The 26,169-nt window shown below is 47.4% G+C and overlaps 1 protein-coding gene across 3 annotated transcripts in view; it reads right to left on the bottom strand.

The window, feature by feature from the left end:
- NFATC2 (nuclear factor of activated T cells 2) overlaps positions 1 to 26,169 on the bottom strand; it is a 393,751-nt gene that overhangs the window by 308,718 nt on the left and 58,864 nt on the right. For all 3 annotated transcript variants that reach the window (XM_069243636.1, XM_069243634.1, XM_069243633.1), the window contains exon 3: positions 8,937 to 9,105. In XM_069243636.1, coding sequence (XP_069099737.1) covers positions 8,937 to 9,105 — 169 coding nt within the window. The remainder of the gene's footprint in view (positions 1 to 8,936; positions 9,106 to 26,169) is intronic.

Here is a 26,169-nt window from a genome sequence, read left to right as displayed (position 1 = left end):
CCTGTGCGCTTGAGGAGGGCAAAACACCGGAAAAGGCATGATATATGCATGCCTTTCACAAATGAAATCAAGCAAATCTTAAAAGGCAAGCCTACAAACCACGAAACTGATGGGCGTGGTTAAAAGCCCTCAGAGCGATTACAGCTTGCGGGCTCGACCCTAAAAATCATGCTTTTTGAGTAAAGTTCTAACTTTTTGCCGAATCTGGTTCAATTCTGTTTAGGTGGCAAAAAAAACTTCACATGCTATGGACTATAAGTAGTCTTCACTAGGCTGGACCAGTACCTATTTCTTTTTTGTCCTATGACCTCTGCTTGATTCTTGTCTCTGCTTTGCCAATGACTGTTTCTTGCTTGCTGCTGAAATTACTGGGCATATAGCAGGGTTTGCTAACATTTGAGAAGTGGAGTGTGAATTCTGATCCTCACAGTGTAACTGACTGAACATGGTGCGGACATTTTCGCTTTAGATTTATCGATCTCGTAATAAAAGTAGGTATTCAGGATTAGTAGACTGGGTGCAAAGATAGAGATGCAGCAGCTAAACTTCCTAAGCATCACAAACCATACTGTAATACAGCCTCTAAACAAAGCGATGTGACTAGTCATTATGATTTTTATGCACTTGAAAAAATGTTTTGATTCTTTCATTAAATGCTCAGCTTAAGTTTCTACTCTCGCCACTTTTGTTGATACCTCCTGCGGTGCTGTTTTTTACATAACACATTCCCCACATTCTATTACTTTCAGAATTCAGATTAGTTGTGCAATTGATTATGTCATATTTCATCTCTCCAAAGAGCCTGCTCTAAAATACACATGAGTTTTTTTAATTAAACATTGTTCACTTTTGAAGTTTTTATTTCCTCATAAATAAAACCATTCATGCTTTGATAACTGATGGTAATTTATCATCACTGAGAATTATTCTGTGGAAGAAACTGGTACTTGCAGTGGCTTGGTGTGGTTGTCAGATAACCCTAGGGATGAAGAACAATTGTTGCTGGCTCAGGTGTCTTGAGAGAAAAGGACCTGTGAGTTATGAATGTGTCATGGCACGGCGTTATGTGATTGTATGCAGTGGTCTTATGCGGGTGTCTGCTAAGCAAATCACTCTTGCTGTGAAACTATCAAACGTGCAACAACCATGATGATTAAGATGAAGTATCCATGTAAGTCTGCCAATAAAATACAAAACCCGTACTCTGGCCAAACATGACAAGAAGTGTGATATACAGACTCTCTTGCTGTAGGTGTGGTAAGTCATTAGAGAAACTAGATAGATAGTGTTGTTCAGTAATTGAATCAGTTTTTACCCTACTCGAGGATGGCCTCCAAACCACAAGCAATGAATGCAGAATGTGGAAGAAAATTGAAAATTGGTTTTATGTGAGCATCAGCAGATAATAGGGATGTATCTGATGAGCCGACAAAGTCCTAAAAGTTATTCAGTAGACCAACTAATAAGTAATTAACTGAAAATGTCAGCTAAGGATTTCCAAGTTCCAATAGCTGTCTCGTAGATTCTGTCGACCTGACTAGCAGTAGTTTTGTAGTTTCATGTACCTACCTTTTTAAATGTTTATGTAGCGAAAAGTACACTGCGAAGAAAGGGGTGACAAACTACAGCATAATAAAGAATTAACTGAAAACAGTAGAAGACATGGAAAAGTGATTATACGTAGCATGATACCGAAAACGGCACCTAGGAGTACTATTTTCAGCAGCGATAAAACCCATGTTGAAATTTAACTTTCAACTACTAGCAAACGAGACAAAGCGTTGTAAACTCCTAACCGGCCCCTACATGCTCTTGGTAAGCCCACAATATATTTTGCAAGCTGTCTGGTAGGCTCGACCTAAACATGTTGATGTCTGGCTACGAAGATTAACGATAAAGCAGAAGGGAAGGCATTATTTGTATATGTTGTAGGCATTTCTCTGGTTCATAATGCCACTTTTTCCATCACTGTTGTTCCCAGACCCGTGTGACTCTCGTGGTGCAGATTAACGGGAACGGTTTACATGCACTAAAATGTACATATTTTTGTCACCGAAAGAACACTTTTTCTCAGAACTGTGAATTAACCTCACAAAAAGATTTGTGTACGTAGCACTGACATATACTAGAGCAAGCTAGCACCATGCCTCGGTGCGTTAAAGTTCACTGCTGACAACTGCAGTGCGCTGGAGAGCACAATCTGAAAACTCCTAGCAAAGGCACATCAGCCTTCCATGGTAAACTGTGTATCATTGAATTGGGTAACAGTATCAGTGCCTAGAGAGGAAAAGAGTTGCACGAAGCACTACATACACATTCTTATCATGCTAGTTTAAGTACGGGGAAATAATATTCCGAGATTAGCATGGATGCACCTTAGCAAGCACGAGAAGATACTAAAGGGAATACAGCATTCAACGGAGACATCTTGTATTTACTATAGGTTGAGCTATGCTTCGCAGAATTGCAATACGTGCAGACGGCGTTTAGAGCCTGAGGGACAACACATAGATCAGAGGGAATAGCTTTGCCTCTAACAAGGAAGCACAAATTTTACATCAAGCACGATTTTAATCTTGGTGTGCTATTTTTAGGAAGTGAAGGGTGTGCCTAAAACACATAGCTCTGAATGTAAACATAAAGGTAATACGATTTGAATTCAAACATTTCCACACAAGCAAGGCAAGTCCCTGGCAAAATTAAGTTCTCTCTCTCTCTCTTTAGTTCTCTCTCTCTCTGTCTAGACCTCCCCCCCCCCTCAACTTCCTACATGGTCGAAAGAATGCAAATGTTAGTAGCATGCGTAGAAAATAGTTTACACACATGATGTTTTTAAAAAGTTACACCTAATTCCCTTAGTGCCACCTTGTCTGTGTGTTAAATTAGTCCATGCCCCATGGTCCAAGCAAAATTGCAGTCCCTCTTCAAAGTTTGTGGAATGTCCCAGTTATTGGGTTTCAAAATCTGGTCATCCTAATTTACTGACCACAGTGGAGCTATGTGCAGCTTTAGCTGGAGCTGAAAGGGAGGTGACTTTTCACTTCCACCTTTTTCTGAATTTTGAAAAGAGAATGCAAGAATGAAAGGGAACATATGGCATGCCAAAAGGTCTAGCTGATGCATTGTTTTAATCTGATGCACAGTCCTAAATTGGGTAATGGTTATTTTGTCAAACAGAGGGGCAGGCAGCTTGATATGAAGTACCGAACATTGGGCTCGAACTACTTAATGTGTGTCAGCCCCTTCATTTCAATGGGTGCAGTTCATATTGCGTGAAGATGGGTGCAAAGAAGGGGTGGTCCTAACTTCAGAAGGGATGCACTCATAATCTATGTATGCACCAAGGCCAGATTACATAGACTGCATTAGTGCTATTGTAGTTTTGCAGCAATATTTCTAGATTGCATTTGTAGAGGGGTGTGGGGGTAAGTGTACTGTCCCGAGTTAGGCCCCATCTGCGTTCAATAGACACTGCAACAGGCCGGTTGTGGTTAGCCGTGCACAAGAACCACGAGGGTCCGGCACCACTTTATTTTATAACATTTCAAACCGGAACCCACACATATTCACATTGAGGTCAACAATGTATAGTAGAGCCCGGGTGGCTCTCTACAGCATTGACAACACTGTGGCTGGTGTAATTTTGCACTGACAAATGTACCATCTGACAACAGCAACAACAACATTTGCACCACCTAAACAATGCAAAATTTACATTTGGCTCCTGATGTCTATTAAAAACACACAAGTATAATCTACGTATTCCATTAAAACAGTGCAACATTTATCTGGATTTGTCTAGTATGTGCATTGTGGCTCTCAGGGTATTCAGTGCCACCCTACCTCTGGCTATCAGACAAGATTTCTCAACAATTGTGAAGGACATTTAGGGACCCTGGTAAGGGAATTCATCACTAGCTGGTGTCAAGGGTATAAAGCATTGCACCAGATGAGCAACTCCGACGTTACTTTCCTTCAGGACTATTTGGGAAGTTGTTTTTAGAAGGTCTATGTGAGTCTCCTTGCCCATGCCAAAAACGTGTTGCAAAGAGCATAATTTGAAGAAGACCAAAGAAAAGTCTATTTGAGAAAGGCCACAGAAAAGCTCTAAAATTCCCACTCTCCAAAGAAGCCTTGCAGACAGTAGTTTTCTACCACAGTCTCCAGTATAGAATATAGACCTGCACAAATATTTAGTTTAGTATATATCGTCATGGTAGGTATATATATATATATATATATATATATATATATATATATATATATATACTTATATATATGTATATATATATATTGCAAATATAGATTTACCGTTTGTAAATTCACATCATAAAGCAAGGCTGTGCGCTCAGAGATCCCATAGCAGAAAAGATCTAGAATCCTTCCTGGAGGTGAACTGATGATGTACTGGAGCGTAATCTGTATCTGACTGTGACGTGCGGGTTCTATCTTCCTCTGCTGGAGACACAGAGTAGAAGGTTCTCCCTTTATAAAGCACCTGTAAGCTCCGCCCGCTGAGCCACGCCCCGTCCACCCTCGAAGTAGGTAAAGGAATTCCCGTCTTTTACCAGGATGATGGACAGCTTTCCAAAACGACCCCAATGTGTTTACCGCCGATTCCGGTGGTGCGTTGTTGATGCTCAGAAGCACGAGGTCATCTCCACAAAGACGCACTAGTAACAATAACATTGCCAAAGGCACACAAGGTTGCTGGAGACGTTTACCCCGTGGCCCATCACGTACCCCTAGTGTACAATATAAACAGGGCGTATAAAACATGATAGGTAACGATTACTGACATACTCGTAGAAAATACTCTGGTTGGGTAGACCACGATGCTCATTTTACAGAAACTAAACCTCAACAGGAAGCACTTAGAAATATAAACGTAGCAGGTGCCGCAGTTGAAGCTCAGCTTCTGGAAAGGACAAGCCACCCTAACTCTTGGGTTTGGCAAAGATAAAGCAAGGCTGTGCGCTCAGAGATCCCATAGCAGAAAAGATCTAGAATCCTTCCTGGAGGTGAACTGATGATGTACTGGAGCGTAATCTGTACCTGACTGTGACGCCCGGTTTCTATCTTCCTCTGCTGGAGACACAGAGTAGAAGGTTCTCCCTTTATAAAGCACCTGTAAGCTCCGCCCGCTGAGCCACGCCCCGTCCACCCTCGAAGTAGGTAAAGGAATTCCCGCCTTTTACCAGGATGATGGACAGCTTTCCAAAACGACCCCAATGCGTTTACCGCCGATTCCGGTGGTGCGTTGTTGATGCTCAGAAGCACAAGGACATCTCCACAAAGACGCACTAGTAACAATCACATTGCCAAAGGCACACAAGGTTGCTGGAGACGCTTACCCCGTGGCCCATCACGTACCCTTAGTGTACAATATAAACGGGGCGTATAAAACATGCTAGGTAACGCTTACTGACATACTCGTAGAAAATACTCCGGTTGGGTAGGCCACGATGCTCATTTTACAGAAACTAAACCAATAACAATAAAATACACACACACTCTTTTAAACCTGTCTGACTAAGTATTTTTTACCCATGATTCTAATTATGTATTGTATGTGCATATGTGTGTGTATTCATGTGTGTGTGTGTATAAATATATATATATATGTGTATGTATGTGTATATGTTGTTTCTGTGCCTGGCATGTTTGTGGATCATTGCATGGCTCCTGTTTTTTTTTTGGGTTGTTATACTAGATATCTATGAATTTCTGCTCTCTTTTTATCACACTTATCTACTCATCACTCTTATGTCATGTCTCTATCAAACTATCCTCCATTCTCACTCGGACTCATCCCAAATCCCTTCGACCACTTTCATCTCCTAAATATCTCTGCCTAAGCTCTTCCCTCCACCTCCACATCTAACTCACCAAACCTCACTCTACCTCTGTGACCTCCTACACAACCCTACTAAATTCTCCTGCATTCATCTCACCCTGCTACTATGCTCTCCCTAACCCTTCCACATCCTCTTTCTCCTTTGCTCCCCTTTTATTCATCCCAAGCTTTTGGATTGAGTAAATGAAGGATAAACTCCCAATTAACACTTCTGGATTTCTTTCCTCCTCCACCCCTCCATTACTCCAGTCAATCTAACTAACAAACTCTCATATCCGCAACTCAAATTAACTCATAATAATACTAAAACTGTACTCCTTATTAAATTATACTAATCCATCACTAATTCTTGTTGGGTACCGGAGTAGCGTGCTACTCATCGAAAAGCGCTTCGACGCCTCGTCAGGGGTAGTAAGCACTATATAAATACGATTACAATTACAATTACAATTACAATCTGTGTACCCTGATGATATATATTCTTTATTACTCTCCCGTGGATGGTACAACACTGAGCAGAAGGAGCTACCCATTTGTATGATAAACACACTGCTATCGTCCTTCATTATTATCCTCCTATCTGCTCCCCTTTGTCAGTTTCTTTCTTTAAGCACTGTCCAATAAAAAATTCTGCCACCAGCTTTCACCACTGACAGATTAGAGTCCTGCCAACATATTTATGTTTTTGTGACATGGCCAACAGTCGCGGCTTGCGGGTGTTAAAGGGGGCGGGGTAGAGTGCGTGGGAGAAAAAAATACTACAAAAAAAAAAAAATAATGAACTTACCTGAACGCCGCGCCCCGCTCCTCTGCTGGCGACATGCAGGCACAGGCTCCCAGCCCAGAACTGTGTTGCTGGGCTGGAGGGCTCTGTGTGTATGTGTGGCTGGCCAAACACACATGCACTCTGAGGGGGGGGTGCTGAGCACTCCCCCTCACACACGTCACCCCCGTGGCCCACCCCTTTACAAGGAAATTATAATAAACACTGTTTTTATCATTTCCTTCTAAAGATTTTGCAGCTGCCGCTGCTGGCAAAGGTCAATGATCCTCGCCATCATGAAGAAGCCACCTGTGATGGCCAATACTGCTGACCATTCTAATACTGGCCACAAAATAGTGTTTATGTAATACGGACCATAGAAATAAATTAAATCAAGAGTGTTAGGGAGACCAGAAAGAAAAAATATTTAGTTGTAGATGAAAAAGACTGACAATGAGAACAGCAGCCAATGTTAATCTGTTGTAGAAAAATATAGACCAATAAAGTAAAGGTGGAAAAGGCAAACAAAACGAGAAAGTACCTTGAGAGAGAGAGATGAAGACAAAGGTGTGGGAGTGAAACTGTGTTTGCGTAAGTCTTTAAGTATGTGCATGTGTGGTTTCCAAGATAATATAAGTTTTCAAGATAACGTAGGAGCTGTATGAATACATGGACTATTGAGTCATGAATGTTATTAAACTGAACATGTTCTCTTTCGTAAAATTCAGTGGTGTGTACATTGGCATATACCTGACAATTAGTAATTCTCATCACAGCACCATGGCATATATCTATCTGTATTTAACGTCACATTTTGTAATCATCAAACTTTTATTGAAAAACAAGACAGGAACTATTTACTCATGAGCTTTTTTCTGTTTGGTTTTCTACTCCACACCTGTTCCTGGTTGTTCAAGGATCCCAGGTGATGATATATTAGCAAAGCAAAGGGAAGTTTACATTTGCTTACAGAACAAGCCTGGCATACAAAGTCGTATCCACCCTTCTTAGAATCCTTTAGCAATCAACACATTTGATACAAAATTGAAAGTGCAGTGCTCAGTATTCATATTCCTTTAAGCAGACAGCACTCTCTACTGCCACAGTCGGTGCTGCACACCAGGAAGCAACTTCAGATCTAGAAGCACATGTCTGACCACATGTCTGACCATCACTTCCAAATACAGAAGGAAAACTCACTTGGAACAATAGCTAGACCTCAGGATATATTTTCTCTCACACCTAATGCCCTCTTCTGCAAACTCTCTCCAACTTACCAGCTTTCAAATAATCACTAAAGACTAAACTCTTCAAAGAAATATCTGCCTCCTAAACTCCCTCTTTCAACAGTATCCCCATATCTTTTTTTTTTACGGACTGGGACCCTTCACAAGCTAATGCTCTGTTCATACTCCGTCATTACTGTGCCAAATGTGAGGTTTGGCCTTTGTAAGGTACCAGCAATAGTCCGATGATTCAATATGATATATCAATTTTCTTTTAGTGCCGCTGCTGGCAGGAAGGCGATGCTCCTTCCGAAGTGGCCTAAGCAACTTGCTCTCATATTATAAATCAAATAAAAAAGTAAGTGTAGGGAACGTTTCAACTAAAACGAGATCAGGTTGTATCATTAACTGGTTGTTAAAGACCTGAGTTTGAGGATTGAAAACCTAACTTTGACTTATACTGATGATAGGACCTATTCACAGGGTCTTAACAGGGTGTGGTAAACAAGAGGACACTTGGCCTTGCCCAGGTCTGTTTTACATTTTGGTTCAGTGCAGCACCCCTTCAATTTGTGTTTGGCACATCACAAAAGTTATGAATAAGTAAGTAGCATGTACTCTAGTTTGCATTAGCATTTCACCTCTGATGGAGGCTTGAATAAAAATAAATTGGTCTTACTGATGCGGGGAATGCAGTACACAATAGATGACCCAATGTGTCATGTGGCAGTGACCAGAGCAAACATTCAGATTCAAGTAAATAACACGAAAGGATTGTTGTTAGTTTGCCCGACAACTATGAGGTAAAACTCAGATCAGTACAATGAATTGAGATGGACATATACATTGCACTTATCATTGGATAACATTGCTGTTAATAATATTGCTGTTCATTTGGACAGGGGCCATCCATACTCACAACAGGGCAGTCACTAACAATATCGATAGGATATGGATCATGTGAACAAATGAAGCAGCAGAACATAGAAAGATGTTTTTGGAATGGGCTAACAAATTTACGACAAGCCATCTCCACTTCCATCTCTTTGGCAGCTACCATAGAGAGTGTAATCATAAAAATATGTCTTACCTGAACAACAGGGTGGCCTCCAGTGGGAGACTTGACAGCTCCACGACTGCCCTCCGTCTCATAGTGGGCCCGGTGGTGAGCTTTGGGCTGCACTTCAATGTCCAGCTCATATGACCCTGACTGAGAGGGCACGGGCCACTCCAGTGGAGGAAGGGAAGCCACTGGCAGGCTGCATGATAACAAATAACGTGGTTAGGTAAGTTAGTAAGACTCAGGGCTATTCACAAAGATAATTTACACTCATGAATAATTTATACATGTAAGCTTACTCATACACTCTAGTAACTTCATTACTATTGGCTAGTTAGAAAATCCAAGTGTAAAGTTACATGTCTCCAATCCCTGAAACCAGGGAACGAGCAAATATTATGAGTGTAAGTTGCTATTAGCAAGAAGAAACAATAGTCATTCTAGCACCAAAAATGTTCAACCATTGATATTGCAACACCCTCCATGGAAGACAATGGAATTTGGAAAATAAAATAAATCCCATAGGAAATTATGTTAAAATAAATACATTAATTTAAATTAGTTAAAAATACGAATACATTTAATTTTAATGTCAATAATACATAAAATTGAAACATATTTTCTATTTAATTATAAAATATTTCTAACAACCTTTTGTGAACTTAAAAATGACCTTAACGTCACATTTTAAAGAAATAAAATTAAATTATTTTTAAGAATTCTATACATCAAAAACGATACGAGAGGTGGGGTGGAGATTTACACCCCTAAATTTGTGAATATTATTTTATAGCACTATAGTTTTAGTACTACTAGGGCACTACAAAATACAGTTTATGAGTAGGCTGCACCAGTAGAAAATCTGCACTTGTAGATGTACCTTTCTGAATACCCCCCTATTTATTTAACACATATTCACAATATCAGTGCCTGACATAAAACTATGATTTGGAAATGAATGAATACCATTATGTTCATCTCGACTGATGGTTACAAAGCAGCTTTGTGGCCAGTTGTGTGATGCAATTAGTATGACAGATAGCAGTAATTTCCTTGCAGTTATTGTAGGAAAGTATCCTCTTTCTTGGCATGGTTACCCCCTTTTTCTGCCTGATGTCAGTGTGATTGACTGTGTTCACTGGGATCCTGCTAACCAGGACCCCAATGATTATGCTCTCTCTCCCAAAACTGTATTTCATCCCACAATTGGCATACTGGTGCCCCCATATAAGCCCCTAGTAAATGGTACCCACGTACCCAGGGCATTGGGGTTACAGGGGATCCCTACGGGCTGCAGAAGTTATTCTGTCACCCATAGGGAGCCCATACAAAGGGTCCTGCAGGCCTGCCATTGCAGTCTGCGTGAACCGGGTGCATGCACCCGTTATCACTATAGGTCACCGCACAGTCACCCCTATGGTAGGCCCTCTCAACCCAGGCATGTACCTGTGTGTGTGAGGGCACCTCACTAGCAGAGGTACCCCAACAAACTCCAGACCCATTTTCCTGGACTTTGTGAGTGCGGGGATGCCATTTTACGCGTGTACTGGACATAGGTCATTACCTATGTCCAGCTACATAATGGTAACCCAGAACCTAGGCATGTTTGGCATCAAACAGGTTGGAATCATATCCCAATACTTTTGAAAGTATTATTTGTATGATTCCATGTACTTTTGGGTCTCCTTAGAGGACCCCCAGCATTGGTTCCACAGCCTTCTGAGGTTTTACCGGCAGACCCAGCTGCTACTGCCTCACAGACAGGTTTCTGCCCTCCTGTTGCTTGAGCAGCTCAAGCCCAGGAAGGCAGAACAAAGGATTTTCTTTGGGAGAGGGGTGTCACACCCTCTCCCTTTGGAATAAGGTGTTACATGGCTCGGGAGGGCTAGCCTCCCCAAGCCACTGGTACACATTGAAGGGCACATATGGTGTCCTCCGTGCATAAACCAGTCTACTCCAGTTCAGGGACCCCCAGTCCCTGTTCTGGTGTGAAACTGGACAATGGAAAGGGGGTGACCACGCCCCTGTCCATCACCACCCCAGGGCTGGTGCTCAGAGGTCCTCCAGAGGGTCCCTGGGTTTTGCCATCTTGGGCCCCAGGTTGGCAGAGAACTTTGAGAGCATCTGAGTGGCCAGGTCAGGCAGGTGACGTCGGAGCCCCCTCCTGATAGGTGGTCACCCAGATAGGTGACCAATCCCCCTTTCAGGGCTATTTAGGGTCTCTCCTTTGGGTGATTCCTCAGATTCGACTTGCACGATTCCAGCAGGATTCCCTTGCATCCCTTACTTCAACTTCTGACCAAAGAAACTACATCTGGACTCTCCAGGACCCAACAATCTGCAACAAAGGTGAAGACGTTGCCTGCAACATTGTTTCTCCAGCTCCTTCCAACTTCTGCAACATTTACCCTGTTGTGCATCCTCTGGGGACAGCCCATCTGCAGTCTGCATAGGAAAGAAGAAGGAATCTCTCTTGGAGTGAAGGAGTCACTCCTCTGCATCTGCAGGCACCAACAGCAACGATGACTGGCTGTTTGAATCCCCTCTCCTGGTGAGCTGCGTGGATCCTGCAACAAGGGTGGTAGTTGGAAGTGGTCCGGACGGTCCTTTCTACCAGCAGTCCAGCTTGGGTGGAGGTAAGCCCTTGCTTTCCCACGCAGGACAGTGCCCCGGTGCACTGCGTCCTTTGCAGCTGCCAAATCTTGTTGGCACTTCCTCCAAGGGGTCTACAGGCATCATGTAGCCCCAGCCCCCAGCACTCCTTTCTGCGATGCACAGCTCCCTGAGTGGCTCTCCTGCGGCATGGGACTCCTTTTTGTAGTGCTGCATGGCTCCATTTGCACCTTCTGTGTCACTGTCCTGTGGGACTCCTGTGCATGCTGCCTGTGCTTCTGTGGGCTCTCTGCGATGCTGCCGGCTCCCTCTGACTCTCCCTCCTGGGTTGACTCCTCTGGGCCTTGCAGCACCGGCAGCACCATTTTCTGCCGACCGCAAGTTTTGCCTGTGCCAAGGCTTGTTGGTGAGATCCGGACATGCAAACCCGACTGCAGTCTTCCTTCAGCGTGGGACATCACCTGCATTCTCCAGGAACTCGACTCCAACTCCAGTGCAGTGCTGCCTTTCCTTCCTCACCATCGACCAACTCCTGCTATCTTCACATTGGTGGGTAGGGGCCCCTGCCCCCCCTGGACTCTGCTGTGTCTTCTGGACTTGATCCCCTCTATCCACAGGTCTTCTTCTCCAGGACCCCACTGTTGGTTTCTTGCAGTCATCTCTGAAATATGCAATTCTCTTCTTTTCTTCTAAGTAAGTGTTCTGGGGGAATTCTGGTAATTTACTTCTGCTTTCCTGCTTGCTGAGGGGTGTTGCGGTACTTAGCTTTGTGCTTTCCTGGTACCCCCAGTGGCCCTCTACACACTCCACTTACCTAGGTGGGGGTGACACTCTCGCTTCCATTTTTTTAGTATATGGTTTGTGCTATAACGAGGGCCACTATTCTCTATAGTGATTTACACTATTTGCTCTGTTTTCTAACTATTCACATGCCTATTTCTGACAACTAGTGTATATAACTTGTGTATTACTTACCTCCTAAGGGAGTATTGGCTCTATAATATTTTTGGTGTTGTGTTGCCATAATAAAGTACCTTTATTTTTGTAACACTGAGTGTATTCTTTCATGTGTGTAAGTGGTGTGTGAATACAGTGGTATTGCATGAGCTTTGCATGTCTTCTAGATAAGCCTTGGCTGCTTATCCACAGCTACTTCTAGTGAACCTGGCTTCTAGATACTGACTACACTTCACTAATAGGGGATACCTGGACCTGTTATAAGGTGTAAGTACCTTAGGTACCCACTAAACACCAGGCCAGCTTCCTACAGTAGTTACACTCCAACTACATTTCAATGGGCAGCTGGCACCTTAGGCAAGACCTTTGTGATCTGACAGAAAGCAACTCGGGCCCTGATTTATACTTTTTTGCACTGCATTTCCTTTATTTTTTTACGCAAAACCGGCATAAAGTTTACACCGCTTTTGCGTCAAAAAATGACACAAATATTTCGCAAAAACAGTATAAATCATGGCCTCAGTGTTTAACATACAAGCAACTGGCCCTAGAACAAGTTTTTGAGGAGGCAGTACTCCTAAATATTAATCTCTTAAACCAAAGCACAATTATATACTTTACGCTGTATTTTTATATTTACCAGTTATGGAAATCACATGCAAATCGTACCAATTACTATGGCAATTTTGATTTGTAATTGTTTTATACTCAATATTAAACAGTGAAAAAAGATCTAGGGTCTGATCTATTGCCACAGAGTGTGTTTTGCTTAGAAGGCTGGATATACTCTGAACGGGAACACCGGTTTTTAAGAATTGTCCTCAACTACTCTACTGCACAACATTTGCATTTGCTATAACCTTTAATGTCTGATGAACTCTCCTCAATTAATAAAGATTTGCCTAGTCACCTATATTTTATACAATAAGACACATATATTAACCATGGAAAAGAAAAGATGAATATATGTGTACTACTTGCCACAGGCCAAAATAAGTATGCGACAGGTAAGGAGACATCCACTACCATGGCAGCAGCACACGGACAAAATACTTGATAAGCCACAATTTTCCCATTTTTAATAACTGAGCAAAGGCAGTTGGAAGTTCGGTGACAGTTGTGCAGTAGAAAGCATTGTGTGTTCGACGTTCCTGAGAAATGGTGTTACAATCAGGTTCAGTGATCGCTTCCAAAGACTAGGCAAGCTCTAACATCAAGTGTAGTCTGACATTGCGAAATTGTACTCGGTAATTTGTAGGGATGTTGCATTATCGCTTGTACTGAAACGAAATTAAGAACGGTTTTGACCGTCAAAATTGTAAATGTAAGCTACCATGTTGCATACTGTAAAAAGATTGGGACTTAAATTTACAAAGGTATGCAGAAGGCGCTCACACCATGCAGCACAATTTTGACCTGCATCCAAGTATGACCCAGCACTCAGTTTACTCGGGTGTCTTCTGAGGTTTTCCCAACTAAGGGGAAGGTGTAATGGCTAACTCCCTTGACCTAATGAGAATTGAAACAACAAGTCGTGGTGATAGTGCACTTTTTCTGTTAAGGCTCAGAAATTTGTTGTAAATCTTTCACAAATTTGAGCTGGGCCTGCTGGCCCAGATAATGGGGTTGATTCACAAAATGCATTTAGTTGTACGTAAAATAGTGTCACATTACCACTACTTTTTTTTTTTTTAAATCATATAACAAATTACAGTGCAAATGCACAGTATCACGAAACATTTCAACATAGGCGTGAGATCTAGGATGGATTAGTGGGAAGAGAGATCACAGGTAGAGGCCGGGTGGGAGGAAGCGCAAAGCTCAACCCTCAGCAGACTCATACGGTCACCGGTGATCTAGATATTGTCTTTGCATGGGGAACCCATATATCTCCCAGGGACAGTGTGCTAACATCGTCGGGTTCAAGGAGACTCGTGCGTTACATTCTCCCCAGCTGTTATATCGAAATCTGAACCATCCTTCCTGTCTACTCCCCGATTCCCCAGTCTGTCTTGCATGTCCCCCCACAGCTCAAGGTCTTGCTTTGCTCTGTCATCAGGACCCCCCGTAGGCAGCATTCTTTCGCCGCTGCCCATTCCAAAAAATACTCAAGCCACTTAGACACCTCAGGGGGAGTCTGACTAGCCCAACAAATTGCTACAGTCATCTCGCCAATACAACCCAAACTATGAGAATATATACAGCATATTTTTGCCTTTTTTGGGGAGTGGTTGTAGTCCCAGCAGGCAACGTCAGATTACAATGTCGGATTGTTAATTCTGTGGCAACCTTTGTCATTTTCCTCACCTTCTGTAGTAACTCACCCCCCGGAATGTGCCTGCAGTCCCATGCAACATGCCCAAAATCTGCCGGGAGAAACCCACAGCGTGTGCAGCCCGCCGGGCGCACTGGATAAATCCTATGTAGGCATCACGGTTTCACGTAAGCTCTGTGTATGTAATATAATTGTATTAGTTTAAATCGGGTGTTAAATCAAATCAAATCAAATCATTAACATTTATAAAGCGCGCTACTCACCCGTGCGGGTCTCAAGGCGCTAGGGGGGAAAGGGGGGGTTATCGCTGCTCGAACAGCCAAGTCTTTAGGAGTCTCCGGAAAGCGGAGTGGTCCTGGGTGGTCCTGAGGCTGGTGGGGAGGGAGTTCCAGGTCTTGGCCGCCAGGAAGGAGAGAGGGACGGCAGCAAGTGCGAGGCCAGCGGAGCAGAGGGGGCGGGTGGGGACGTAGAAGCTGAGGCGTCTGTTGAGGTATTCCGGTCCCTTGTTGTGGAGGGCTTTGTGTGCGTGGGTGAGAAGACGGAAGGTGATCCTTTTGCTGACTGGGAGCCAATGCAGGTGTCTCAGGTGTGCGGAGATGTGGCTGTTGCGGGGTACGTCGAGGATGAGGCGGGCCGAGGCGTTTTGGATGCGTTGCAGGCGGTTTTGGAGTTTGGCGGTGGTCCCGGCGTAGAGGGTGTTGCCGTAGTCCAGGCGACTCGTGACAAGGGCGTGGGTCACGGTTTTTCTGGTGTCGGCGGGGATCCAGCGGAAGATCTTGCGGAGCATGCGGAGAGTGAGGAAGCAGGCGGAGGACACGGCGTTGACTTGCTTGGTCATGGTGAGAAGAGGGTCCAAGATGAAGCCGAGGTTGCGGGCGTGGTCTGCGGGGGTCGGTGCGGTGCCGAGGGCCGTGGGCCACCAGGAGTCGTCCCAGGCGGACGGGGTGTTGCCGAGGATGAGGACTTCCGTTTTTTCAGAGTTCAGCTTTAGGCGGCTGAGCCTCATCCAATCTGCGACGTCCTTCATACCCTCTTGTAGGTTGGTCTTGGCGCTGGCGGGGTCCTTGGTGAGGGAGAGTACAAGTTGGGTGTCGTCGGCGTAGGAGGTGATGATGATGTCGTGCTTGCGTACGATGTCGGCGAGGGGGCTCATGTAGACATTGAAGAGTGTCGGGCTGAGCGATGAGCCTTGAGGTACGCCGCAGATGATCTTGGTGGGTTCTGAGCGAAACGGAGGGAGGTAAACTCTTTGGGAGCGGTTAGCGAGGAAGGAGGCGATCCAGTCCAGGGCCTGGCCTTGGATCCCGGTGGAGCGTAGGCGGGTGATTAGGGTGCGGTGACAGACGGTGTCAAAGGCAGCCGAGAGGTCGAGGAGAATGAGGGCGACTGTTTCACCGTTGTCCATCAGGGTTCTGATGTCGTCTGTGACTGAGATGAGGGCGGTTTCCGTGCTGTGGTTGGTTCGGAATCCGGTTTGTGAAGGGTCGAGCAGGTTGTTGTCTTCCAGGAAGGTGGTCAGCTGTTTGTTGACGGTCTTTTCTATTACCTTGGCTGGGAAAGGTAGAAGAGAGATGGGGCGGAAGTTTTTCAGGTCGCTTGGGTCAGCCGTAGGTTTCTTTAGTAGGGCGTTGACTTCAGCGTGCTTCCAGCATTCGGGGAAGGTAGCAGAAGAAAAAGAAGAGTTGATGACGGTCTGGAGGTGCGGGGCGATGATGTCGTCGGCTTTGTTAAAGATGAAGTGCGGGCAGGGGTCCGAAGGGGCGCCGGAGTGGATAGAGTTCATGATGGATTTGGTTTCTTCCGTGTTGATGTGGGTCCAGTTGTTGAGGGTGATGTCCGGGGAAGCGGGTTCAGTGGTGTATGGTTGGGTCTGGTGTCCGAAGCTGTCGTGGAGGTCGCTGATCTTGCGATGGAAGAAAGTGGCGAGGGATTCGCACAAATCCTGTGAGGGCGTGACGGCGTTGGCGCTGGCGCTGGGGTTGGAGAACTCTTTGACGATGCTGAAGAGTTCTCTGCTGTTGTGGCTGTTTTTGTCTAGTCTGTCGGTGAAAAAGTTCCTTTTGGCAGTGCGGATCAGGTGGTGGTGTTCGCGTGTAGCGTTCTTGAGGGCGGTCATGTTGTCAGCGGTGTGGTCCTTGCGCCAGGCCTTCTCAAGGGCACGACAAGTTTTCTTTGATTCTTTGAGGGTGTCAGAGAACCAGAGAGGTTTTTTGGTGTTGGTCTGTCGATGCGTGCGTTTGAGGGGAGCAAGGTTGTCAGCGCAGTTGGAGATCCAGTTTGTGAGGTTGAGAGCTGCGTCGTTGGGGTCGGTGGTGAGGGTGGGTTGGTTGGCGGCGAGAGCGGAGAAGAGTTGCTCTTCAGGGATCTTGTTCCACTGTCGACGAGGGATGGGTTGAGTGCGGAGGTGGGAGGTCTCGCGTCGGAATGTGAAGTGGACGCAGCTGTGGTCGGTCCAGTGTAGGGCAGAGGTGTGGCTGAAGAAGACGTGTTTGCTGGCGGAGAAGATAGGGTCGAGCGTGTGTCCGGCGATGTGGGTGGCGGTGTTCACCAGTTGTTTGAGGCCGAGGTTGGCGAGGTTGTCGAGCACGGTGGTGGTGTTGGGGTCGTTGTTTTGTTCCAGATGGAAGTTGAGGTCGCCTAGGAGGATGTAGTCCGGTGAGGCGAGGGCGTGCGGGGAGATGAAGTCGGCGATGGCGTCGCTGAAAGAGGCGCGAGGTCCGGGAGGACGGTAGACGAGGGATCCTCTGAGGGTGGTCCTTGGGTCAGTGCGAATCTGAAAATGCAGGTGTTCAGCGGCGAGGGGGGGGTCTTCGGTGGAGGTGGTGACGCTGATGGAGTCTTTGAAGATGATGGCGACACCTCCTCCTACTTGGTTGGTGCGGTCTTTTCTGGAGATCTTGTAGCCTTCGGGGATGGCGGGTAGCGATGTCTGGAGCAGAGGAGGCGTTCATCCATGTCTCCGTGATGAAGGCGACGTCCGGGGCTGTGGAGTCCAGGAGGTCCCAAAGTTCAACGGCGTGCTTGTGGACGGAACGAGCGTTGACCAGGATGCACTTGAGGTGGTTGATGGCGCGTGGGCTTGTGGTCGTGGTAGTTGCGTGGTGGAAGATGCGTTTGCAGGAGTTGCAGGCGAAGGGTCCATGGGTGCGTTTGGGGTGAGCTAGGAAGCAGGTTTTGGAGCGCCCTGGGTTGAGGGCGTGGAGGGTGGTGGGGTCGTAGCGGATCAGCGGGGCTTGGGGGAGCTGGGGACCAGGGGTCGTGGCGCTGGGCGCGGGCCAGGCGCAGACGGGCGCAGACGGGCTTGCCTCTGGCGCGCCTCCGGCGCGCCAGCGGCGTGCCCGCTGCGCGCGCCCGCTGCGCAGTCGCGCAGCGGCCGCCATAAGAGGTAGGAGGGGGGGGAGGGGTCAGCTGGGGGCGAATGTGAGCTGGGGGGCGGGGGCGTGCAGGAGGTCGCGGCGGGAAAGCGCGAGGGAGGGGGGGGACAGGTAGAGTGAGAGGAGCTGGGGGAGGGGGTTTAGGGTGGAGGAGGGTGAGTGTTAGGAGGTTTGGAGATTAGGGAGAGAGATAGGAGTAGGGTTGTGAAGATAGGGGAGGGGGGGTTGTAGAGGTGGGTGAGGGAGAGAGGTAGAGTGAGAGGATAGGGAGATAGGTAGTAGAGGGGGTGGCAGGAGGGGGGGAGAGATAGAGAAATAGATAGAGAAAATAGATAGAGAAGTCGATAGATAGGGAAATAGATAGATAGACAGATAGGTAGGTAGGAGGAGGTGGAGAGTGGGGGAGTTAGATAGTGAGATAGGGAGCTAGAGAGATAGGAAGATAGGAGGAGTGAGGGAGGTAGATAGCGAACGGGTTAGCTAGGGGTGAGAGAGGGGGAGGCGAGTGAGGGAGGGGGATGAGGAAGGAGCAGGAGGGCAGGCTCGGGGGAAGAAGACGGAGGAGGTAGAAGAGCCGAAGACAGGAGAACAGAGGACAGAAGAACAGAAGACAGAAGAACAGAAGACCGGAAGAGCAGAAGACAGAAGAACAGAAGAACAGAAGACAGAAGCACAGAAGATCGGAAGAGCAGAAGAACAGAGAAGAACACAGAAGAACAGAGAAGAACACAGAAGAACACAGAAGAACACAGAAGAACCGAGAAGAAGAACACAGAAGACCGGAAGAACACAGAAGAACAGAAGGGAAGAACAGAAGAACAGAAGAGAAGAACAGAAGAACACAGAAGAAGATTGCAGAGGGGGAGCGAGGAGGAAGAGACAGAGAGGAGGAAAAGAAGCAGGAGCAGGAGAGAAGGTGAGTGGCGCGGGGCAGGGCGAGGGGCTGGGAGGAGGGGGGTACTTACAGTTAGGTGGGTCTCAGGAACACAGGAACTCGGGAACTTGGAGGAGCTGCAGCGGCAGGGGGAGCGACCTACCCTTGGGTCAAGGGTCGCTACCACTGTCGTGCAGCGGCCGCCATAAGAGGTAGGAGGGGGGGGGAGGGGTCAGCTGGGGGCGAATGGGAGCTGGGGGGCGGGGGCGTGCAGGAGGTCGCGGCGGGAAAGCGCGAGGGAGGGGGGGGACAGGTAGAGTGAGAGGAGCTGGGGGAGGGGGTTTAGGGTGGAGGAGGGTGAGTGTTAGGAGGTTTGGAGATTAGGGAGAGAGATAGGAGTAGGGTTGTGAAGATAGGGGAGGGGGGGTTGTAGAGGTGGGTGAGGGAGAGAGGTAGAGTGAGAGGATAGGGAGATAGGTAGTAGAGGGGGTGGCGGGAGGGGGGGAGAGATAGAGAAATAGATAGAGAAAATAGATAGAGAAGTCGATAGATAGGGAAATAGATAGATAGACAGATAGGTAGGTAGGAGGAGGTGGAGAGTGGGGGAGTTAGATAGTGAGATAGGGAGCTAGAGAGATAGGAAGATAGGAGGAGTGAGGGAGGTAGATAGCGAACGGGTTAGCTAGGGGTGAGAGAGGGGGAGGCGAGTGAGGGAGGGGGATGAGGAAGGAGCAGGAGGGCAGGCTCGGGGGAAGAAGACGGAGGAGGTAGAAGAGCCGAAGACAGGAGAACAGAGGACAGAAGAACAGAAGACAGAAGCACAGAAGATCGGAAGAGCAGAAGAACAGAGAAGAACACAGAAGAACACAGAAGAACACAGAAGAACCGAGAAGAAGAACACAGAAGACCGGAAGAACACAGAAGAACAGAAGGGAAGAACAGAAGAACAGAAGAACACAGAAGAAGATTGCAGAGGGGGAGCGAGGAGGAAGAGACAGAGAGGAGGAAAAGAAGCAGGAGCAGGAGAGAAGGTGAGTGGCGCGGGGCAGGGCGAGGGGCTGGGAGGAGGGGGGTACTTACAGTTAGGTGGGTCTCAGGAACACAGGAACTCGGGAACTTGGAGGAGCTGCAGCGGCAGGGGGAGCGACCTACCCTTTACTGGCAACATCGCAGACTTGTGCGAATGTCCTGTTTCGTTCACCCTCTGTAAGTGGGTTTTCCAGCGCTGCATCCCAAGCTGCGCGACTAGATGCAACGAAATGTTTGTCGATGGGTTTTCAGAGCAACGTTTAACCGTGAAATGATGCCCTTGTTGGGGTCGGGGTCTAAGATCAATTGTAGAACTTGGGTCTCGCCGGGTTCGTCCGGGAATTATGAACAGATCTCGCAGGTCGTGAAAAATATGCATGCATATTGCAGATATTGGCCATGGTCTATGTCATAGTGTGTGGCAACCCCCTTCAATGTTAGAAAGGTCACCCGCCCTCTGGCAGCCACCGTTCGCCTACCTTGTGACACCTATGGAGTCTCGAATATGTATAAACGGGCGTAACCACCAGGTCGGGAGTATCCTGGCATAGGGCGCTCGTCTCAAAATGTGTGTGACAGCTGTCTCCCATGCCTGGGCTACTTGTGAAACAATAAATGGGGTCCCCTTCATAGCCCTCGCCCACGCATTAGTGACTTGGGGAGTTCAGCCAGTATGATCGAGCCAGACAACAATGCCTTCTCCCAATTATGTCCATCATCACACAAGCATAGCCTTATATTGTAATAGCCCCTCCAGATAGTATAATCTAAAGTCTGGAAGGCCTAGTCCACCCGCACTGGGTTCCAGTTTCAGACTCTCTAGACAGGTCCTACAACATATTACCGCCCCCACCAGGGTCACCAGTAGTTATTCAATCTGCTGGAACATCTTAGATGGCAGCATACAGATAGAGTTCTGCACTGTGCAAAGGGTTAAGAGGACCATCTTGCACAGGGCCTTTCTGCCCATCACTGATAAGGGTAGCGCAGTCCAAAAGTGTGCAGAGGATGCAAGGCTGGCCAAAACCTGTCCCATGTTTAAATCATATTGTAGTTGGGTATTGTGTGATATTTGTATACCCAGGTACAGAAAGTTCAATCTGCATACTTAGACACTACATCTTATCTCCCAAATGTATGCCCAAGTCGTGCAATTCGGCACAAAGGTATATTGCCAGTGGCTCCATAGCTAGCGTGAATTGGAGCAGCGACAGTAAGCAGCCCTGCTGCGTACCCCGTGCAATGCTAACTGGATCAGATACCTCATTTACCAACTGCACCCTTGCGTTTGGCAACGTATGGAGAAGTTGCACCCATTTCAGATAGTCGTACCCGAGTCTCATGCGACAAAGAACTTCCCAAACACATATCCAGGACATTGTGGCAAACACTTTCTCTATGTCTAAGGCCACGAAAGCTGCACAAATGTTCATAGTGCAACTTTCATGGGGTATATGTGACAATCTTCTCAAATTCATGTGCGTGCCTCAACCAGACATGAAACCACACTGGTCCTCATGTACCAAATGTGCTATCACACGTCGCAGTTGTAGCGCCAAGACCATAGCCAATAACATCAACATTTAACAACCAAAGCAGCATATAAGAGCTTGGGTGGGTAGGATCTTTACCCAAATTGGGAAGCATGGTTGTTAGGGCTTCCTTCATATGGGCTGGTAATTTACCAACTTCATGTTCCTCCGAAGAGTTGCAAATAGTGGAGGGAGCAGGGAAGCCTAGTACTTCAGAAAGTATTCAACCAGGAGACCATCAGGTCGCGCACCTCCCTCTGGCTATATCCAAAAGAGCCTCGGACAGTTCTTCGAGAGTAATATCATCTCCAAGTCCATCCGCTTGGGCTTCTGTCAGCCTGGGTACATCAATTCGGGTTAGAAATCCCCCGAGCTCTGGGTTTTTTATTGGCTCCAGGGCTATATATATTCTCCCTGGATGGTCACATAGGAGCAAATTATTTGCTGTCTGACCTTGGTCATTTTGCCATTGGGTCTGTGGAGAGTGAATACAAGAAGTGGGGGACGTTCATGTTTGAGTAGCCAGGCCAACATGGAGCCCAATTTGTCCTGCTCCCTGTGGAGGCACTGCCTATAGTTCTTCCAGACATGACAGTCCAGTCTATCCCAAAGAGCTGCCACCTTCCAATGTGCTTGCACCAGGGCTGCATCACCCACCTCAGTGCCTTGCACCCTTCTTTACAGCCCCCTAAGTCATTCCTCTCCTTCCTTCAGTTCCTGTTCCAGTCTCCTTCTAATCCTGTAGGTTTTGCTAAGGCTTTCCCCACCGTTAGGGCCCCCCATTCTGCACCTCGTGTCCAAGCGGTATTCCAGTTTGTTACAAAATAACCCTGCAGTGCTGCCATCATGGCAATGTTATATTCCTGATCCCCCCAAGGCCTGGATCCTTCACAGGGGGATGTGAGGCCTGTGTCTCCGTACACCACACTCTAGCATCAGAGGAGCATGGTCGGAGAGAAACCACACCTGGTGCATTACTTTTATTACATTAATGTCACCCTCATTTGTTAGGAGAAATCTATCCAGTGGGCTAGGGGCCCTGTGAGTGGGGGAGTAACAGGAGAATCCCGTAGTCATGGGGCGGAGCTCTCTCCATATGTTAGGTCTGGTCATCGTTTACCATAATCCCGCCACCGTGCGGGGTTTTCTGCCTGTCCGAGGTAGGCACCGGTCCAATGTCCATCCAGAATACAATTAAAGTCGCCCTCCCTAATGATAGGCATACCTAACTAGGGGCGCAGTTCTGACTCCAGAGTCCCAACAAATCAGGCCTCATCAGCGTTAGGCACATAGACATTAAGGATACAAAGTTCCTTTCCATCTAATACTTCATGATGGGTATGTAGTGGCTGTTCACATCGGCTATCTGCCCTCACAACTGAAATGGGACGCTGGGGGCAACCCATATGGACACCCCCCTGGCATATGAGAAATAAGTAGAAGAGTATAATTGTCCCCTCCATTTTTAGTGTAGTTTCTGGGCTTCTGCATCCAACAGATGTGTCTCCTGAAGAAGCGTAGTATGCAATCCTGTTCTCCTGAGGTGGGTATGTGTCCTATATCTCTTTGCAAAGGAATTTAACCCCTGCCAGTTCCCTGTTAATATACGTACACCAGTCATCCAACTAAGGTAGCACATGCGCCGTGGCCCTGACTCTCCATCCCTAAACGTCCTCTTCATTTCAGACGCTCTCACTCACCTGCACAAACTATAACTGTACCCTATAAACAACCCCCATACACCCTCTCAGGGTAACCACCATATAAACACAACCAGTACCTCCCCATTCATCCCATCAGGGCCCACTTACCAACTAACTACCACATAGGACCAAAGAAATGTAGTGTGAATGGGGCATATATCCAAACTATAACTAAGGGGTGCAAGTGAGGGGCCTGAGTCCTAGTGGGAGCCGCACACTGTCCCCGTCTCAGTAACCCAAGATCCTAACTGCCCCAAAAGCACTGCCACACACCTCTCAAAGAAGGGTTTGAATGAGAGTAAGAAAACTGGGTTAAGAGAGTCTAATTAAGTAATAAGAAGAGGGGAAAAGGGAACAAGATGACAAAATCAGTAGAGGCAGAAGGGAGAGGTAGATCTGTGAGCAAAGGCCTTGACCCTTTCAATAGTGTTGTCCCCGAGTCCTGCAGTACCCCCAGTAATAAAACACTACAGTCGTTCCCTGTCTCCCACATACTCAGTACAGCAAGTCCAAATCCTCCCCACCCACAGGGGGAGCTCAAGGCACCACGAGGAAAGAAAATGTAGAGGCGTAGGTAGACAGAGGACAGAGGGAGAGGGAAAGACCCACTTGATCTTTGTGGGAACCATCCTGCCAGCATCAACTTTGGTTCAGTACTTCAAGACTCACACGAAGAGTGCAGTAGGAGTTCAGTGTTCACTGAATCCCTGACTTGGGAGACAATTCTGCTAGGGGGTAGACAGCAGCTGGTCTGTGGATCACTTTGAGTATTGGGGTGCCATCCATTCACCAGTGGTTTGCCGCCGAGTCACCCCGGGGGGCCCCGATCAGTTCCACGTATATGCTCTGCTTGCTCATTACCACTATGCACCTGCTGTTTCTCCACTCAGGCGCCTAAGGTCCTCCAGCAAGTCTGAGTCAATGCATGATGATGCAGCTAAGGTAACTGCCTCAATGAGTGCTCTGGCCTTCTCTCTTTCCTGTTGCTGTGTTTCTAGTGACAGTGTGCCATCAGGTTGTACCATTACACTCACAGGTTGATTTTAAATGGCATCCCTGTCTGCTCCTCCCCTTGAATCGGTGCAGTGGGCTACCCTCATGTTGGGCACCATCCTGTAGCCCCTCGGCCCCCAGACACCACCAGGGTCCAGTCCCCTCCTAGGACCTTCACCCAGTCCCATGTAGCCTAAATGATTGTAAAGAAATGGGAGTGTCCATTATGAATTGCTTTCAGCTTAGTAGGGTAAAGCAACATGTATGTTAGCCCTATTGCCTTTAGTTTCTGCTTGACGCCGCTGAAGGATTGTCTCTGTAGCTGGACTGCCCTATACAGGAATATGCAAATGATGTGGTTTTCAAATGTGGGGTCTCCATGCTTATGGACCCCTTGCAGGATTCTGTTGCGGTCCCTATAATTGAGGAACTTTGCTATAATAGTTCTTGGTGGGGCCCCCGGTTTGGCAGTGGGGTCAAGGACCTGTGTGCCCTATCTAATGTGAAGAAGCTCAATAAGGTCACAGAGGGGAAAGTTGACTTGATCCATTTCTCCAGGAAACTCTTGAGAGCACCACTTTCTGCACCGTTCGGGAATCTGATGAATCATAAGTTAGATCTTCAGGATCGACCTTCCACGTCCTCCAGTCTTACCTCCTATCTGTGTGTGTGTGTTTTGAGCACAGTTAGCTGGGCCCTCAGGTAGAGACTTCTTCAGGCATCTCTGTTACTTGATTTTTGGTTTCCACAGATCTATAAGCCACTTTATGTAGGGCAGTTCTGAGAAGATTTACACCAATAGTGATAGCTGTTATCTTGGTTTGCACTGCCAAACCTGATGCCTCCATTGTTGCCAGATTGTGGGCCCCCATTGGCTTGCTGGTGTCTTGTGGGCAAGGGCCTCCATCTGATTGTAATCCTCCACTTGTGCTTGGACGAGGGCCTGTGTCTTCGGCTTGAGGCCTCACTACTAGTCTCGGCTTTCTGTTGGTGGAAGCATCCCCACTTACATCAAGCAGTGGGCGTTCAGAGTACAACAAGCCGGGCTGCACACAGAAGCGGGCTGGTCGAGCCACAACATGTCAGGTAGCTGCCTGAGCTCATGATCCCACCACACATCATCAGTGGCAGATGACTAATCCAGGGCCTCCCCAGGTTTTTCAGCCTGCTTCCCTAACCATCCCACTTCAGTAGACCTCCTACCATGGATAGGAGACATGCGGGGTGAATCACCTGGGAGGTCGGTTCGCTGCTCCTTGTTCAGTGCTCCCCGGTGGTCTCATGGATGTCCATTGCCCACCTGTCACATGCCCCACCAATTCGTGGAACAGATCCTCAAGGCGATTCCCTTGGGAAGGTCAAGGGTGTCACAGATGAGTGCTTCATATATGGTCCACAGTACCTCAAACCGGGTCCGCTCTGGTCTCCAAGAGGGTCCCTCAGCAGCTCGCCACCATCTGACACACAGGTCTAGCAATTAGGTGGGAGAGGGACAGGTCACCTTTAGGGCAGTGCCCCTCTCACGTCCACTGGTGCTGGTATGTAGGCACTCTTCAATCTTGGGTCTCCGGGTCCGCCTCAGCCATCAAACACTCTTTACCATGGCAGGAGGGCTGGCTAGCCCATGGGTAAGACCATCCATTGGGCTCCCAAACTCGCAGCAGACTCACCACTCTCTGTGGATCACTTCCAGGCCACCATGCTCGAACAGTTCCAGCATGTGCACAAGCTTGCACCCCAATCAGGTTCTGCATTGGGGGGGCGCATGTGACAGAAGATTCTCTACCACATCTGCAATCCACGCAGGCTATGCTCTTTCCAGACCCATCCCCCCACTTATGGTCCGGGCCTCCTGCACAGCCAGCGCCCCAACCAGGCCCTGTGTCAGCGGTGCGCCGCAAGTCTTCTCTCCC

Source organism: Pleurodeles waltl, chromosome 7 (assembly GCF_031143425.1).
Source record: "Pleurodeles waltl isolate 20211129_DDA chromosome 7, aPleWal1.hap1.20221129, whole genome shotgun sequence".
Taxonomy (NCBI): Eukaryota; Metazoa; Chordata; class Amphibia; order Caudata; family Salamandridae; genus Pleurodeles; species Pleurodeles waltl.
Note: the sequence above shows the minus strand (reverse complement) of the source record. Positions and strands in the feature narration are given on the sequence as shown.